Source organism: Aplidium turbinatum, chromosome 16 (genome assembly GCF_918807975.1).
Source record: "Aplidium turbinatum chromosome 16, kaAplTurb1.1, whole genome shotgun sequence".
NCBI lineage: Eukaryota > Metazoa > Chordata > Ascidiacea > Aplousobranchia > Polyclinidae > Aplidium > Aplidium turbinatum.
This window is the reverse complement of record NC_137487.1, coordinates 16,601,929-16,620,294: the sequence shown is the minus strand read 5'-3', so window position 1 is coordinate 16,620,294 and position 18,366 is coordinate 16,601,929. Positions and strand designations below refer to the sequence as shown.

Genomic DNA, 18,366 nt, shown 5'->3' with positions numbered 1-18,366 from the left:
AGGTGTCGATGAAAGACAATAATTCAACAGGAGATCCACTGTAAAATAACAGTGAAGTGTTGATTGCTGGCCACAATTCTAGATAAAGTTTCCCTTGTCACATCATTTTAACGTCTGGCGAGGTTGAAACAATGACAAGAACTACAACTTACTACCTGGAAAGGGCTTCTCGCATTTATATTTTACAGTTCTAGCTAGACAAGGACTCATTGACAAGAATAAAGAGATGGTTTGTCGAGCTTTTTTTCAAATAGCCAAATTCGAAAGGTAAAGTATTGAAGCATTTTTATGTCTTTACGAAGGTTAGTTACAATAAAATACGAAAATCGAGTTCAAAGATTTTAAATGTCAAAAGGTTGTAGCGTGTTTGCCAAGGTAACATTTGATTAATGCTTGTTGAATTGACTCGAAAGTCACACTGCGCTTCAAAGGCCACAAAATAGTAAGAAAACGTTATATCAAAGGGCAAAGGCATCTATACTGATGGATTGTAGAAAAAAAGAAAAGCTCCTGTTTGTTAAAACGGAATGTAAATCATAGGGTTTCGGCTTGCAAGCAGAGTGTATTTGTAGCAGAAAAAAGGCTTAAAAAAGTTGCCATATCTTTACGATGTCAGTTGTTGATTAAGCTTTTAAGTGTTTGCAAAAGGCAGTTAAAACATGGGTATGACTAAGTCACTAAACAATGCTATTACTGTATTGTTAGAAAGGTTAGGTTTAAGAAGGTTTTATATATCACAAGACACACTTTTAGCATTTTTGGTTGAAAAAGAAAATAATTGCATACTTTTAAGCAATTTTTTTGTCAAAAAATACGCTCAGTAGCCTATTCAACTCAATATTTATATCACGCTAAAATTAGGGTAAAATTTTCATTTTTAAATGCTTTTTCATCTTTTGTAAACAAATAAGCTTCTCCACCAAGTCAAATTATGTTACCATTTATCAATAAACTTTAAACCCGACCACATGTTACTTGCTTTTTTAAAACTAGTAGAAATTTAAAAAATAGCAGCCCAATAAAAAAGACCTTTCTCAATTATTTTATGATTTTATTTGTTGTCACAGAAATATCTGTAAATAGTAATATAAAGCTTACTGAGTCCTCAGCATAGTTTTAGTCTTTTTTACTATAGAAAGCTGGAAGAAAAATCGCTACACAAGTGATATGCTGATTAGTGGTATTATGGTTTAATTAAATTTAAAATGAATTACCTCAAATGGAGCAATAGAGAAAATATGTTTGTATTTCATACAAATTTGCTTAATCTATTTTACAAGTTTTAGTAACGTTAACGCAAGGGTGAAAGGCACTTTCCCTTAAAGAAAACTTTTTTCGCTAACAAATCTATTGTTCAGCCTTGGCGTGGCGAAAAAAAAGTTTGCACGAAAAACAAGAAGTAGCCTGCACAGCATTACAATTTTTACATCTGTGACTAAAAAACATGAAAGATCTGACATTGAAAATAATATGTAGTCAAACAACAGGTTTGCAGCTCAAACATTTGCTGAAATTCGGACTGGATCAGAATAAAAGGCCTAAGTGTATTTGCCATCATTCTTTCTTGTTTAGACAAGGCTAGCATGTTGCAGTTCAAGCTTTGCCTAGTGATGTAGCATGGGATTTAATACAGAAAATTGACGAATAGTATTTTTGTAGTAAAGTTAAATCATCAGTTCATTGTGGTTTTGTATCATTGGTAACACTTTAAAAGTCCTAACCTCTGTTGTTTACAATGAGCAATGGAAACCGCAAAAGTTTATAGATCTGTTGTCATTGAAGGTTTTACATTTTTTGTCTTTGTGATTACGGCATTGTAGTGCTTCCAGGCAAACCAAACGTGAGCGTTTGATACCGAGCTGTTGAATTTCTTTAGTTAAATAAATGAGGAACCATGGCGGAGGAACTAATGAAATAATGTGAAATATTTAGTCAAGTAACCAAGTCTAACTTGCCATTTTTACTTGACCATAAACGAGATAAAGTCTTGCGTTTTTACATTAATAACCCAAAGCAATTGTTGCACACCGCTAACCTTAAAGTAGAGATCTGAAACCCTTCTCACTAGGGTAAGTAAAATAACAGACGTGCGTCCACAATGGCCTCATGCTACTCCAGGACTGAGTGTATTGGTTGTTGGTGTGCAAGGTTTTGTTTAACACTTTCTTTCGCCAACTACATGTTCCAGTTTTAACTGTTCATAAAAAATAACTTCTACTGTCAATCGCGATATGCAAAAAGTTTATCATCAATTTCTAAGACATTTTAATGCTAAAACAAATGTCGTTTTATCTCATTACTCGGTTCAATAGTTGCTCAGTCCAAAACCATCAATTAATGTCTTGATTGCACTCGCGTATCATGTCATAAGTGTGCTTTATCCACTTTCACGTGTGCAAATATGCACATGATGTGTGGTAAATTTGAGTTGACTAATTTCAAGGCTAGTTGGCTTGTGAGACATTGAAGCTTTTGATATCACGCAAAGCCAACACATTAAGAAACGGCACTTTTCTTCTATCTTAGAAAAGCATATGTTTGCTTTAGTGTAGTGCAAACTGTGTCAGCAGGTTCCCAACTGCCACTTTCCATCATTGAACTTGTAATCAAAATTTGATAACTGATGTTTTTACGTTGATAAGACGTTTTTGCAATGTGGCTAAGCGTTTATTTAACACAAAATTTTGCTCCGCTTGTCTTCGATAAAGATCTTATTCGCCAAATGAAGAAGCAAACCAACTTTTATTTCACATCCAAGGTGCTGTACTTCGGGTACTAAGTTTGGTGTTCGTTTGCAGAAATGTGCTTTGTAAATACAATAGTTACTAGCGGCTTTGTGTGTGCTGAAGGCTACTGTTTTGGTACGCAAATATAATAGCGACTTTTATTTAACTAAAGCTTGATTTTACGCAGTTTTATGTTGAAGTAGCCAGAGATAGTTTAGCAAAATGATACATTCTGTACGAAGCAGGGATTTATGCAAATAGCTGTAGACACTGCATTTGTAATCGGGGCAGATAAGGATTAAATCCACATCTTGTCGGAATGAATGGGTATCGTCGGCATCACGTATCAAGGTTGACAACTCAGTTTCTGTGCCTGATTGCAATTGCTTTGGTAAGCTGTCAGGATGACATAATGACTGTGATCGTCAGTAATGACATGTTGGATATGGCACCTGATGAAATGGCGGCAATGGATGATGACATCATGCAAATGGACTTTGGGGCAATGCAAATGGAAGAACCGATCATGCATGGTAAGCGATGATGCATAAAATCACGTGACGTGTATTCTGACTTGAATGTTCAATTGTGTGTGAAGCAACATGACTGCAATTGTCTGGCTAGTCAGTTGAACACAACGTCTGTACCTTCCCCCAGTTTCTTTCAATTCACTTTGTGACTTTTAACCTGCAATTTATACGATCGAGCAAATGAGGCATTTGAGCATCAGCTCTTTGATGTGTTTATTGTTTAAAAGAACAAAAAAGCGCGTTAGTTTATTTAAACAAGTGAAATAGTATTTGAGAAATATTAACGCAAAAACAATTTGAGAAATATAAATGCAGATTTTTCCGCAGCTCTTAACAAAAAGCTATCCACGTGTAAAAAAAACATCACAAGGACTTCCACATGGTTGCAAATAGGCTATTATTCAACAATACTTAAGTCTTGGCGTAGGCTTTTTGTAAATGTGGCAATTTCACGAAGATTGCTTTAAGTTGTTGGTAATTCGTTAAAAGGTTAAGTGATGTTTACCACAAAGTACCATAAAATATCAAGATGCCAAAGCTAGCACGCGACACTTGAAATTAACTCTTTTCTCTCAACTACGGTACTTTATTTGTGACTTGGAATGGCACATATACTTTGCACAGAGTATTGGGCAAAATTAGGTCACATCAGTCCTGTTGCAAACCTGATTTATCAAAGCATTTAAAAAAAAGCTTTTTGGACATTTTGTATTATCTTGCTTGAGTTTGAAGCCCGGCAATACTCTACAGAAGTTGAAAGAACGATTTGTTCGTGTTACAAACTATAGTTATTTTCCAGCAGTAGGTAGCAGAAATAAAAACAGAAAACTCAGTAAAGTCGGCCTATAAAGCACTTCATATTTTTTACTATTTATTTTGTCAAATGAACATGCAGCAACTGATAAAAACAAAACAATCCTGATCAATGTTTAATGATATCAACATTCAGTGAACAATCACGATGGCAACACTTTCTGATGCAAGCCAAATAATACCAACAACGTTAAAATTTCACTACTTTATTACAGTTTCACTCAAGAATTCATAGAATTACTTCCACTATAAAGCAGTTTAACTTCTACTACTACTACTACAGTACTACTATGAATCTCTGGCTTCATTCGACATAAAACGCCTTTTCTAAGAGCAAGTAATCATATGCAAACGTTGCTCGAGACATCAGTAGGCTACCCTTAGAAATGTTTGCATGAATTAAAAATATACTAAACATTATTCCTGTTTATTGCGTTGTGAAAAGGTAGATGAGTGTAATGACTAACTTAGCTTATTATTGAAAATCAGGGCAGGAATACGAAATATTTGCCGTGCTATCATTTTAAACATAATGTTCTGTCATTTTAGCTGTGTTTTTTTCTAATCTTGTAATGCACTCTTTTTGAAAGATTTATCTTTGTATTTTGTCAAATTTCCACACTGTTCATCGCCCTACAGAAGCCGTCTCTTCGATCAGTAGTTGTGACTTGACGTTGACAATTGCTATATTTCCGCTCTTCACAGATGCATGGGATTATGAAATCTCAAGAGCAAAACATGTTTCATAGATGCTTTCTATTGGCGTACAATGAATAGCCTACACACAGCATTAGAGGAAGGAAATGTATTTTTCCAAAAAAGACAGAAGTTCTCCATCTAAGCTTGATTTTACTTAAATCTATACGTAAATAATACCGTTTCACAGCAGAAAATGTCAAAAAAACTCTGTTAAAAATATTCTTATGTGTTAGGTTTCAGTGTGGACAAAATGTTTAATTTTTGTTCGGGAAAGAATATGTAGTAAACTTATTTTGTGACGAATGTCTGTCACAGTGTTCCACACACTTGCCTGTTGTTAAGTTATTTTGAACTAGAGAGCTGTTTTTTCGCCTCTGGTATTTTGAAAGGAAATTACCTATCATTTATTTGTAGGTTGTGAGTTTTGTTTTAAATTGCTGTGTGCTAAACGCTCAAAGAAAAGTGACTCATAAAGTCATGATTGTGACCTTTCACCTGGCCTTGTTGCGCATCATTTGTTTGTAAAGTTAAGTGTTTCCGTTTGCTATTATAGTAAGTTTTTGGAATACGTCCTCGGGCAAAGGCATTTCCTATTGGCTGTAGGCTTATACCAGCTGATCAAAGTTGATTTTGGTTGCTTAAATCTTTCTGTAACTGTAGTAAGCGACTATGTGACACATTTCATGAACCCTCAGTCACTGTGGAGCTAACATTGCCATAAAATTTATGATGTCACCCGATTTAATTGTTCAAACATTCTGCTTTGTGCGAAATGGAAGTGTGCCTCACGCATTCAAATACTTTTGTCGGAATTTCTTTGTGCAATCGGCCAAAATAAACCCATTCTATACTTGTAATATGTTATAGGTCTATGGTAAAGCATTTGGCTGAAGAAAAGAAGTTACAAAACTATTATAATATTCTCGAAGTTTTAAAATATATTGTTGCTACAAAACTAGTTGCATTTCTATTCATTTCGTTTATGCCTGAAACAAAACTAGATGTTTTTGAGTTTTTTTGCAATTTGTTTTCTACTTAGGCCGTTTGAAACCAAAATTACCAACAATGAGACGAGCAAAAGGTATATGTCATGCCATTTTAGAATTTGAATATAATCACTCATGTAAACTTCATTTTTTTTTTTAAATCACATGAGGTAGCGTGAGAATCCTCACGACTCCCGTGATCATCTTTTACGAAAGGTTCATATTCTGTATCTGTTGCATCACACATCATTGTCTCATTGTCTGCATTCCTTAGCTTCGGGATTCTTAAATAGAATAACTTTATTCCTCAGGGATGAATTGTGTTCATCCAGACGGAAAGTTTGCAACGATATTGCTGTATAAAAATGTAAAGGCATATAGATTTTAATCTCATAACAGCGACAGCAAAAGGTGCAATATAGGCCCATTGCTATTTTCAACAAACCCGGAAATTATGCCTTTAACAACTAGACTATTTGTGACGCAAGTCCTTTACAGCAGTAGCAAAATTAGCAATAAGTACAAGAATTTTATCTCGATTAAATGTTTTTTTTTGCTGGAGATTTATTTAAAATATTGAATCATTGCCACAATGGTACAGTACTACAGTTGCACTGACGGATGAGCAATTAAATTCTTATGCATTTAAGTGTCGTTAAAATATAGTTTCAAAACTGCACTCGTACGAGACTAACGAATTAGGCCTACTAATATAATTTAAAATACATAACTTACAAAATGATTTTATGCTTAAATTACTGTGTATAAGTTGGTTTAGTGTGTGCTCAAACGCAATCATATGGCAGTACTTATTTCAAATTAATATAAAAATCCTGAAATATTCGAATATGAATGTTTTCAAAGGTTATTTCACTTTCAGCTTTCGGTAAGAACTACTTTGTTGGTGAAATTCGACTATAATCGTTTGAGTATCAAGTTTAAAGAGCCTTAATGTCAATGCCGCTAAATGCCTTTGACAGGCAATTTTGTTTTCGTATTATTATCCGCTTAAGAAACCTTAACCTGTACCTAAACCAGCAAAACGGAAGGACCGAGTAAACAAAAATAATTCGACTGAAATCAGGCGATTTGGTTTCCGCCAAATTTCACGGTGGCCCCGATTAAAGGTACGCTGCCTGGAGAGCGTGTAAACTTTACACAATTGAAGTCGTATTGTTTTTATAAGCCTTTTATGTTCCTTTAAGTGAATTTCAAAGGTCTCTTCAGCTAATGGGGATATTAAAGCTACAAACATCATGTTTCGTTGTGAATAAATTTTGATTTACTTTTGAAATCAATTCAATGCTTATTGACGAAAATTAAACCAAAAATTATTTTGTCAACTTAATGTTGGTTGGACAAAAAAGCTGTAAAAACCAAATTGTTTACTGTTGAACAAAAAGGTCATACGGTGTATTTTCAAAATATTATTATTGCGAACCTCGTCTTGAAAATAATTTGCTGTTTCCGCGTTTAGCGAAGCCATGTAATAGTTGCGACGTTGCAAAATTTACAATAAGTGATATCATTTGTAATTTTATCACATTCTCAAGCTTTTGCATATATCCACACGTGCTACGGTATTATAACAGGCCTACCGCCTATCAAGATTTTTATTTGTTTTAGGTCGCATTTTGAAATAGAGTGATACTCTGGGCCGGTGTTGGAATATAGGGTATTGGGTCGTAATCGTTGTATTGGGCCACTGGGCCACGATTCTTATACTGTCATAGCTTTCCTTCCAGAGAATTCAATTCGCTTTACGGATTCCAGATTAGGTCCCTTGTTTTAGAGTTTCCAATTAATGGCAAAAAATTAACCTTCTGTAAAAAAGAAATGATGTATCATGAAGTTGTTCTTGACATTGTACTTGTCGATGTCGAATTTAGATATCAAAGATTAACGTGGGACAAAGTTATGTCAACTGCTTGCAGGCAACTCAGAGAAAAAAACGCAAGATCACACTTATACTATTCGTATTTTTACTAAAAAGTAATATGCTTTTAACATATTGTAGCCTTAGTAAAAACGCGTTCTAAGTTTTTTTTCTGTTTGATCAGAGTCTGCGCTTTTTGAGCAGGAGATCATTTCATTTCATTAGTTTCTGATGTTCTTTTGATCTTGTCCAAGTTCTTAATATTTTTCTGTAATATTTCTATAAGCTGTTTATTCTTTTAGATGCTTTTGTACGACTTATTCCATTGTGTGGTCTATTGGCTAAACTCCTGGAGTCAGTTTAATTTCATATCCGTTCTAACTATAACTTTACGTTACCACAACAGTTGTTCATTTTTCTAACCTTATTTTTTACTATTACATTTCATCCTATTTTATTTGTTTTCATTTAGAGGCATTATGACTGAAAGTAGCGTATTAATTATCACCATTGTCATGTACAGCGCCCAGGAGCATAGTTTGCCCTGTAGATATGGCGCTATATAAATGTTATTATTATTAAACGTGTCCGGAGCGAAGAAGAAAGTTTGAGAGCTGTAATAACGCTATGGCAAAAGGTAGCCACAATACGCAAAAATAAGCAACAAAACATACAAATGCAACGCATGCAATAGAAAGTTTTTGTCAATAGTCTAACATAAATTTGTACGTGTGTGTGGCTGCATAAAACTTATAGCATATCTGTGAATATTGTTGCAATGTTATTTTGAAAAATGTCGTTGATTAGTGCCAAATCGTAAAATATTTCTAACATTTTTATTTTTAAATACTCTTGTTTTGCAGAACCAGTGTGCTTATCTGGGAAGACAGAGCTTGTTTTCCTATTGGATGGATCGGATCAGGTGACTGAAGAAGACTTCATAGAGCTTCGTGATTGGTTAACACTGTTGGTAGAAGCATACGATCTAGTTGAAAACAAGTAAGAATGAACTACTAGTGATTTGCTAAAAATGTGATGTACAGGATTTTAGATACAATAAGCTCATTCATTCAACTTATGATAGAAATCAAGCTAAACAAAAAGCAAGATTGTTAGGAACAATACAGCTGACACTTTCCTATGAAAGAAAATAAGTTTTAACATTTACTTTAGTGGAAGAAGTTTAGCTTTGCTTCTCTGTAACTTGTGCTCCTGGTTTTAAGTTTTATAATGTTTTTTTTTTTTTGCAACAGACCTAATGCGGATGCCAATCAACGGAACGATAGTTCAGAAAAGACGAGGGTGGGTCTGGTTGTGTTCTCAGATGAAGCTAAAGTTGAATTGAGGCTGGATGAGTCAACATCAAGGTTCAAAGTCTGGGATAAGATTGCCTCTATTGACCAAATGGGTACGCAGTCAAATTTAGTAGGCTAATAATAACCAGCTGTCTCGTCTGAGCCAGGCATCGTCGGGCGAATGGTAATATTCTTAAAGTATTTGAGTTTATTCTTAAAGTATTTGAGTTTCACGTGAGATGTGGTTAGTTTGTTATTGCTTTTATAATTGATAACAAAGGCCCACTGTAACAACATGGCAACTAGGGATCTCTCTATGACTTAAGATTTTAAGGGCCTCGATTAGCAGCGGAGTAGCCAGGCCCAGACCATGATGGAATATGTCACTGAATCATGCATAAATGCTCTGATACCTAACATAATCGAGCTTAAATAACATTAGCACAAAGAATTACAGTTCATCGTGTCCTTTGAGCAATACATTTTAGATCTTGAGAGATGCACTCTAAACTTTCCCGTTGTGATACCTAAAGATGTTTTATGGTCTTTTAAGCGTACCAGCTGTGTTTCTGCGTAGTTGGTTTTATAAATCAATCAAATTGACACACTAGCATCTTGTGAATAATTTTAACTTTCAATTATTATAATCACATAACATTCAAACACTGTCCTAATTATTTTCCCAATAACTTTCACTCTTATTTTGCATTCTTAGAGGGTCCTGCTAATGTTGCCAATGCCATTAACGTTGTGAGAACGGACGTTCTCAACGGGAGTCGAATTGGGTCCCTCAAGATTGTGGTGTTGCTAACAACAAGCGGAAACTATGATGATGCAAAGACTAGAGTGGCAGCTGCCAGGTTGAAGCAAAGTGGTAAGTTGCGATCAAGTGGTGCATGATGTTTGTATCCTTACTCTGCAATAGTTAAGGTTTTTAGTGACTGCATGTTCAATTTCGTATTGCACGTACGATAGGAACACGTTCTCTTCTGCTGTACGCAATCGGACTTGATATGACCTATGACCCTGCCTAAAATCAAGCTGAGGCTGTTAGACCTTGACTGAAATGGTTTGCATGCTCGAAAAGCCTCATCTTGGTATAACAAACTGTAGTGACTTGAACTTGTTAGCATCACATCGACATCCTTCTATGGTACAACTAGCCACAGTTTTGTTAGCTTCATTATTTAAGCTGTTTTCCCGCATTAGCTTTCATGTGAGAATGTTCAAATGCAGACGAACTGGCTGTTTTACGCAAACGTTCTTTGCGCTTGTTAGTTAGTGGCTAGTTTCAGAATTTTGAACCTTGTTGAAAGACATTTAACAACATTGCAGAGTTGTACCTACTTTTTAAGAAGCAAATTCTACATAGGTCAAGATCTTCCAGGGTACAACTCCACAACTCTGGAATTAATCCATGTTTTCACGGGTATAAAGTACATTAGAGTATGTTCAATGTTCATGTAATAAACTACAATTTATTTTTAAAGGTGTAAGATTTTTAGTCGTTGGTATTGGTGATGACGTGAGCAAAGACGCTCTGCAAAGCGTCGCGTCAGAGCCAGGGAGGAAGTCAACAATGCATGTCAACAGTTTTGGAGAATTGGAGAAAATTAGAAAAAAAATGAAATGGAAAATATGTCGAGAAACAACCCATAAAGCAACACTCGGTAAGACGCCGTCATCAGTGTGTTTGCATAGCGTATTATTCTCTGGTAACCGCTGTTTTAAAATTCGTTTTCGACTTTCGGTTCTACGTGGAGGAATTTGTAACCAGTTTGTCACTGGAAGCTAATCCACTTTTGATTGTTGCGTCGTCTGCACAATTGCCAGCTGTGTTTGATCTTACTTTACCACAATGCTGAAGCGAATACATTTTACCACAATAGTTTTGACAATGCGAATAGTTTTAAACGATTGGGCATGTGAAAAGTATGTACAAGTGGATTTAGAAATGAACTATTGTTACCAACAATTTTAAAATGGAGCGTGGTGACTCCCTGGTGTATCGTTTTGATTTTTTTTTTGTGTGAATTCATGCGAATTTGAAGCCACTGCTTTTAGCTATGCAATGCATAGTGCAGGGTTGCGTTGCAGAGCATTCTTTCTTTTTTGTACTTTTCCTCGAAAAAAATGTGCTGAAAGCATTTTCTTATTGAATTCAGAGTCATTTGAAGTTTAGCAAGAGGAAAACTAGAAGACCTTTTCACCTTATTCATTCTTAGCTTCTACCACCCTTAAAGTTGATATTTCGACAAGTAGCTGCTTAAATTAAATTAAATGTGCTAAAGTGGATTCCCTGCGTCTATTCTGCACCGTAGACACAGTGAATGTATATTGCATACTCATCTCAATTACGAAGCCGGTTTAAATCGTCCGGGCGGTCTGTTTGTCTCAATAATAACTAACTATTGTATTAGCTTGGCTGTTATCCTGATGAATTCCAAGCGATGTGGCTCAAACTGAAAGGTTTAGCCTTTGTAATATTATATTACGCAGATTAATCTTTGGCAAAAGATCTATTTTTATGTGAGTTCCAGGTCATTAAACATTTGAAAAATCACATTGATATAGAAACAAGCGTTGAAACTCATGTCAGCCGTTTAACCAACCTGGTGTTGAGTTTTCAAAACTTAATTCATAGATTACTCATCTTGGTCTAGTCTACTATTGGCCTTTCAAACCAAAGACATATTTTCTTATCAAACCATTTGCACGCTTTAATGTTTATTATACAGAAAACTATTTCAATAAACAGAGGAGAGAAACTTGAACTGCAAAAAACACTCCACTTCTCTTGACATAGGTGTAAATCTATTAGTAGTGATTTTCCTGTGTTGCTAAGGATAAACAATAAGTGCTTGGTGAAGCACGCACCATTTTCTAATGACGTAAGCTTACCGAGTGAATAGACACATTGAATTTTGGGTTTGGAAGGCTAGCCTTTCAAAAACACTCTGTGTAATGTCCGTACCATTGCAAAATGGTGTTTTTAACATCAATTTTTGTCTTACTTTACGAAATTCTGGAGAGAAAAAAATCGATTAAATCTTTGACTGGGTTGTCCCCCGTCCTGCAATGAAAACACATACGTATCTCCAAGAAAAGCAGTACATTGCACGACAGTTAACTGATCATCCATTGCAAAGATCTTCGTCCTTTCGTCTGAATCATGGCCTATCAAAGAACTATGTCTCTTCTTACGTTTCATTTACTTTTCAGATCGCATGCCTCCAAAGCCTGCAGAAAAATGCGGATGCAAGGATGGAAAACCCGGGAAACCCGGAAGTTCTGGCGAAACGGTAAGTCTTGAAACGGAATGTAGATATAAATATCTATTCGAAAAATATCCTTTCTTCGAGAGAAGGAATAGTTTCGGAGTAAATATTTTCCTGTTGGATATTTTCAAATGAGTGTTTTCCAGTTGAGATTTTTTTTCTTTATGGGTATTTTTCAGTTGGAATATTTTTCGTATGGATATTTTCCAGTTGGGATATTTTTCAGATGATATTTCTTGTATAAATTTTTCCTTACGGGTTTTTACCGATTACTCCTAACACGAATTGAACAAAAGTATTGATTTGTGTTCATACATTCCTATATAGTACAACATCCAACATATCCTCATGCATTGCTACCAGAAGCTTCAAGGGCAGATTGCTTGTTTTTTTTTGGTGCTTAATATTGTGTTAAGTCATCTACTTTGTTTTAGCTTACTGCAACTTAAACACCGCTGATGCGGGGTGCAAGCTCATTTTAGATACATTTTAGTTTTGATACAGTCACGTTCGCACTCTCATTTTGTCTTATCAACTCTAAACCCATTGCTTTGCTTTTCTTGACAATGATATTCAGTTTACAGAGACTGCCCCATCTTGGCACAGCCGGAAAAGTTTTTTAAACTGTTTGTCAAATTCAAGTGTCAAACAGATGCTGGCGTTGGGCGTTCTTTTGTCGTACTTTTTATGTCTCACTTTATTTTAAAATACAACTACTGGTGATGAAAGATTTATTCATTGACAACTTGCTTTCATTTATCCGATGAATGAATAACTTTGTTGTTGTTTGCCTTTGTAAAAAAGTAAAATAAGCTATTTGTGGGACATACGACCTGCAAGGCATCATGATTGACTCGAGGAACAACTTGATTGGTCACATTCGCAGATATTGAAGATTGTTCAGCACAGTCTGAATGGGGTTTTGTAAAAATTGTAAAACACTAGAACACGGAAACAACCGAATAAAAACATTTTGGGATCCAAGTACATGTTAACCCTTTGAAGGTTGGGGGGGGGCTGTCAATTCAACTTTTTTGTATCAACATTTGTATCTCTAAAACCACTGAGGCTGCGACTATGAGACTTCTTGACTTTTCCTAACTTTTATTCACCTCTATTGAGCTGAAATTTTGAGCGAATAAAGGTTATAAATTGAGAGATATAAGGCATTTCTCAGCACATCCTCTGAAATATTTCTTATTCTATTGAACAAAATTTTCCCACCAGCTGGATGAAAGTAATTAATTTGGCCTCGTTAATCAAATGATTCGCTAATCAAATGATTCAAATTGAGATTATGTAAAAAAAATTTAATCACAACATTGCAATGCATGTTTTTCATTACTCTACCAAAAAATACCAAATAACCCAAACGTCATAAGTCACCTCAACATCTCAACGTATATGAGCAGTTCTAAAACTCACATAGTTTTAATTTTCGGATATGCTCAGCGTGAATAATTTTACAAAGTGAATCCCAAGTTTTGAAACCGTGCTTTAAAAAATAACAGAGATATCACTCCTAAAGCATAAGAAGAATCGACAGCCCCCCCCCCAAACTGAGCAAGACTCCAGAGAGCCCAACCTTCTAAGGGTTAATCTGAAATGAACTTCAGTCTTCAGTTTTGAAAGTTTGTGCATGTTTAGGCCATCTATTTTCGTAGGTCGTGATGCTTTCTGGGGGCTACATAACCAGGCAGCAAAGAGAAAATATGATTTGGAGAAGGTTAATCAAATTAAAACAGCACCCAAATGTATCAAGATGTTTCCAGCGCTTTGCAAACGTCAGCTCAACTGACTTCATCAACCTGAACCCACTCGGCCACTCCTCTGCTGAGTGCTAAGCAGAAACAAGATTCAGCACCATTTTAAAAAGTCTTTGGTATGACCCGACCGGGTACTTATCCCACGCTGTTCCTGTTTTTTTTTCTTCTTTTTTTTCTTGCAGAACTCTGTTCCAGCATTTAATTTTTGTTTACAAATTGTTTAGAAAACAAGTTTATATTTACTTATGCCTTATTTAAAAAATACTCACATCTCTAATATTGACTGGAATTAAAATTTTTAAACGTTGAGCATATTTTTTAAGGTGTTCATTGAAAGAACGTTTCGTAGTTTGAAAAACCTGTTATAGGCTCGTTTTAGTGTCAAATCAAAAATCAATGTGAAAGAAGTGAGACTAGACTTGCAATTGGTTGAAAGACTGTTTGAGTTGAGTGTGTAAAAGGATTGTATTTCCTACATACCACTTATGGTTTCTCATTTGTTGTTTTTGATGCTTTATCATTGAAGTATTACACAATTGCTTCTTCAAATCTGCCGTCAAACTGCAGCTGTAGTGGGATGATGTTTATTGTTGATATGATCAAGACTTGAAGTGTTTTTCACTGCACAGCTGGTTAAAATTTTATAAAGCATTTTCGTGAAATCTAAGTATCAAAGTGATATTTTCTCACACATTTTTGTCAATTTCTCATATGCCCGACGCCTGCAATGTTGACAAAAAAATTTGAACCATTTAAAATTTCTATATATAAATTTTATAACACGTAGGTGTAATAAGTGACTTCAATTTTAACTTTAAAGGGTTTACTACATTGTAATAAAATTGCGACAATATGTGAGCTAACATTCACCACTTTAATATTCTATTACCCAAGTCATAAAATTAGACGACATGTAAAATCTGCAACTCAGCTTTCATTGCAAGTATGCATATGACTACATAGATGAAGGTGCATTGCATTGTTGCTAACACTAATCGGTAGAAATTCCTCCATAAAATACTCACTAGAAAACACCCCCTCCAGAAATATTTACCAACATTCATTGCTAACACATAGAAGTTAGACCGCAGCTATTTGATGAGTTTATAGAAGTTAGACCGCAGCTATTTGATGAGTTGCATTTGATTCCTTGTTTGATTCACTTGTTGAAAAACTTTTTCTTCTGGCCATCTGGAAGTTCAGAAATTTCTCTCCATTTTGCGAAATTAAAAGTATTTGTTGTTACGGTCATGCCTTCGTCTATTGTTTTAAGTTTCTGAACCAGAATTTTGAAATAGCTAACTTGCTTTTAGGGTCCTCGTGGACACAAAGGGGATAGAGGTGATAGAGGTATTCAGGTAAGATGAATTTTTATAGTAATGCTGTAAAGTTAGCACTGTAGTAAATATTCGAACAATTTTTTATCAAACACACAATTTAGTTTTTTGAGTGTAACATCCAGTTAAGAGCTCTGTGGCATGAAATCGTGACGCGGTACTGATGAGGGGTCTGCTACTATTCGGTGATTCCGATTCGGTGAGTTCCTAACCTCTAACCCTAACTCCTAACCCCTAACCCTAAAACGGCAATGATAATTAGGCTACGGTACCCGATAATTTAAAAAAAAATTGAAAAAATCACCGAATAGGGATCGGACTCATCGAATAGGGATCGGACTCACCGAAACGGGCCATTCCGACTGATGAGCCCAGCTTCATAGGAGAAACACGTGTCTATCAATCGTTGTTACTTCACGCTACACTCTGCTGCCCAGAAACATTTTGTATTTATAGCGTAAATGGTTTTCTAGCCTGGCTTATTCGCTAAGATAGCGCAAGATATTGCAAGAGAGTAATGTGAATTTCGGCGTTTAGTCAATCAACCTGATAACTTGTTTAAGATCAGATCAAACATAATTCATAAACGCTCATTTACAAATCTCATATTTCTCTATGTCTTTACTATTACTGTCTATGATCCTCCTGAGTAACTGTTTTATCAAATTTCTTCAGGGAAAGACGGGTCTTCGTGGAAAACAAGGAGCAACAGGAAAGCGTGGACCTCCTGGACCTCCCGGGATCATCAACTCTACTTCATCTGGTGCTAATCAAAACTTGATTGCACGAGACACTAATAATGCTCCTCCTCCTGATGACTATATCAAAGCAGTTGTCAAGGATTCTTTGGAGGTTTGTTTTGGTAAAATGTCATAAGATCAACCTATGAGTCTAAGCATATTCACACTCCGTTGAAAGCAGACACAGGCACCGTACAGCTTCATAACTGATCAAGTTAGATCATAATGTATTAAAGTAAATACTTGTAATCAGAACACAGTAAGCCTATGCCCTATAACGCTTTTAAGAGACTTACCGTATCTGCTTTTAAGAGACGGAGCTGCTTTTGAGAAGCCTATATTGCTTTTAAGAGACTTACCGTATCTTTAAGCATTTGCGTGAACCTAACTTGTTTTTCAACGTGCGACAAGTAGGCTATTTCGAGTGGGTGTTTGTAAATGTTTTGTAAAGTTTAGAACAGACCCTACAAGCTGCTTGAACGGTCTTTGTTGACATGATTATAAACTTTGCGATTTACGTTAAATGTCTACTTCTGTGTAAAACAGGAGTTTTCTCGGACCAACAGCGCACTTCTGCAACCTGAGGCGTCATCCGTCGAAGGACCAATTGGGCCACCTGGAATGAAGGTAAATTTGTGATGTTTTGTCTTGTGCTAAATTGTATTTTTGCAAGCCACCAACCAACATAATTAGTAACTTTCTACAGTGCAAGTGATGTAGTCAATACTATTTAATCAGTGGCTGACCCAAGAAGGGGGGGGGGGGGGCGATTGGGGAGATTGCACTCCTTCTCCAAAGAAAACACAGAAAAGTAACTTTATTCACGTTGTATGTATTTGCAAGTTCAGATTAATGTAGACCCCTACACATTCTTGTCTTTCTATTAAAATTGCCCCCCACCTAAGGCTACTTACTGGACCCGCCTTGTATTTAATACAGTATTAAACATATCTACGTTTCATTCAGGGTGAAACTGGGACGCAAGGAAGCAAAGGGGAACCAGGTTTTCCCGGTATTCCGGTAAGCTAGACTAAACTTTGTGTGATTTCACTGATATTATGAGCAGTAACTATTCCAATTAGGCTAAATCTGAGTTGTTGTTGTCGTGGTTGGTACGGCTGTAAACTTACAGTATGTTTGCAATAATAGGCCAACGCATAGTGAAGTGGAATAACACACCTCAACAAATGTTGACATGGCACGCCAAACGCTTACCTCGATTGAATGGTAGATTTTAAAAAGGGGTTCTCCCACTAAAACAGCTTGTTCAGGATCAATCGAAGAATAAATCATTGGCAGCAATCGCGCAACTGCAGACACAATATTTGCAATGGTTGGAAATGCTTAGTTTTTTAAAGTGTTAGGCCTACTTGTGAATAGCCTATATTTCTGAATGGTATATGTTAGCCTACTGTTTTGTTGATAATAATGCTGCCATAGGCTACTTGTGTTGAGCTCCGGTAGCGGTTCTAATGGGTTGGCAATGGCATTTTGAATTGAGACAGCTATTTCAGGAGAACTTTCTCGAGGCATATTTTTCGACCTAAATCACTTGAAGTATCAAAAAAGGTTGTAATCGATTGATGCTAACACATCAAGTTAAAATTGTTAAGGTTATGAAAAGTATTTTTTATCAAAGCGACAATTGTCCCAATTGTTCTCCATAGCAAGATCCCAGTTATGCAGATTCTCCAACATGAACTTAGTCTGTTCTGTAGTAATTATGTTCAATTTAATATTTTATGTCATTCAGGGCGTGGATGGCGTGGATGGTTTAAAGGTAAGTGTCACATTCTGTATCTTTATTATGGCGTAGTTTGAGTAGGATTGTTATAGTTTGGTGAGCATAGACTGGGTAGATGAATTTTAGTAGAAGCATTTTTTATGAAATAAGAATAATATGAAATAAAATGAAAAGTGTTTCTCTTATAGTTATGCAATGACATTGAACATTAAATTGACGTGAGCTTCTTGATGTTGGTTTAATTTTTTTAAGCCAAAAAAGTGATGTTTTGAAAGTAAAGTTGGACTTGGTAAACCATAACATGTACAACTCAAACGAGGCAAACGCACTACATAAGTTAGGTAGCTTGAACGACTGCAAGCATTTAACGATATTCATTTAAAGCTGAACTTAAGTTGAATCGAATCTGTAACGTTTTACATTACAATTACATCTATCAAGTGCTGTTACTTAATTTTTGCCTCGATTTTCTTTAAACTAAAAACGTTCAAAACGATGAAAGCATAGCTGATACTATGCGCTAACGACAAATATTGATTTTTATCAACATTTTGCTGGCTTCTAGATTTTTAACCA

The 18,366-nt window shown here is 35.6% G+C and overlaps 1 protein-coding gene across 1 annotated transcript in view; it reads left to right on the top strand.

Moving 5' to 3' along the window:
- LOC145785265 (uncharacterized) overlaps positions 1 to 18,366 on the top strand; it is an 89,569-nt gene that overhangs the window by 66,407 nt on the left and 4,796 nt on the right. The window contains exons 48-58 of the mRNA XM_082596945.1: positions 3,023 to 3,259; positions 8,494 to 8,629; positions 8,884 to 9,038; positions 9,641 to 9,799; positions 10,416 to 10,595; positions 12,148 to 12,227; positions 15,283 to 15,327; positions 15,982 to 16,158; positions 16,593 to 16,673; positions 17,013 to 17,066; positions 17,800 to 17,826. Of these exons, the coding sequence (XP_082453071.1) occupies positions 3,023 to 3,259; positions 8,494 to 8,629; positions 8,884 to 9,038; positions 9,641 to 9,799; positions 10,416 to 10,595; positions 12,148 to 12,227; positions 15,283 to 15,327; positions 15,982 to 16,158; positions 16,593 to 16,673; positions 17,013 to 17,066; positions 17,800 to 17,826 (1,331 nt within the window). The remainder of the gene's footprint in view (positions 1 to 3,022; positions 3,260 to 8,493; positions 8,630 to 8,883; positions 9,039 to 9,640; positions 9,800 to 10,415; positions 10,596 to 12,147; positions 12,228 to 15,282; positions 15,328 to 15,981; positions 16,159 to 16,592; positions 16,674 to 17,012; positions 17,067 to 17,799; positions 17,827 to 18,366) is intronic.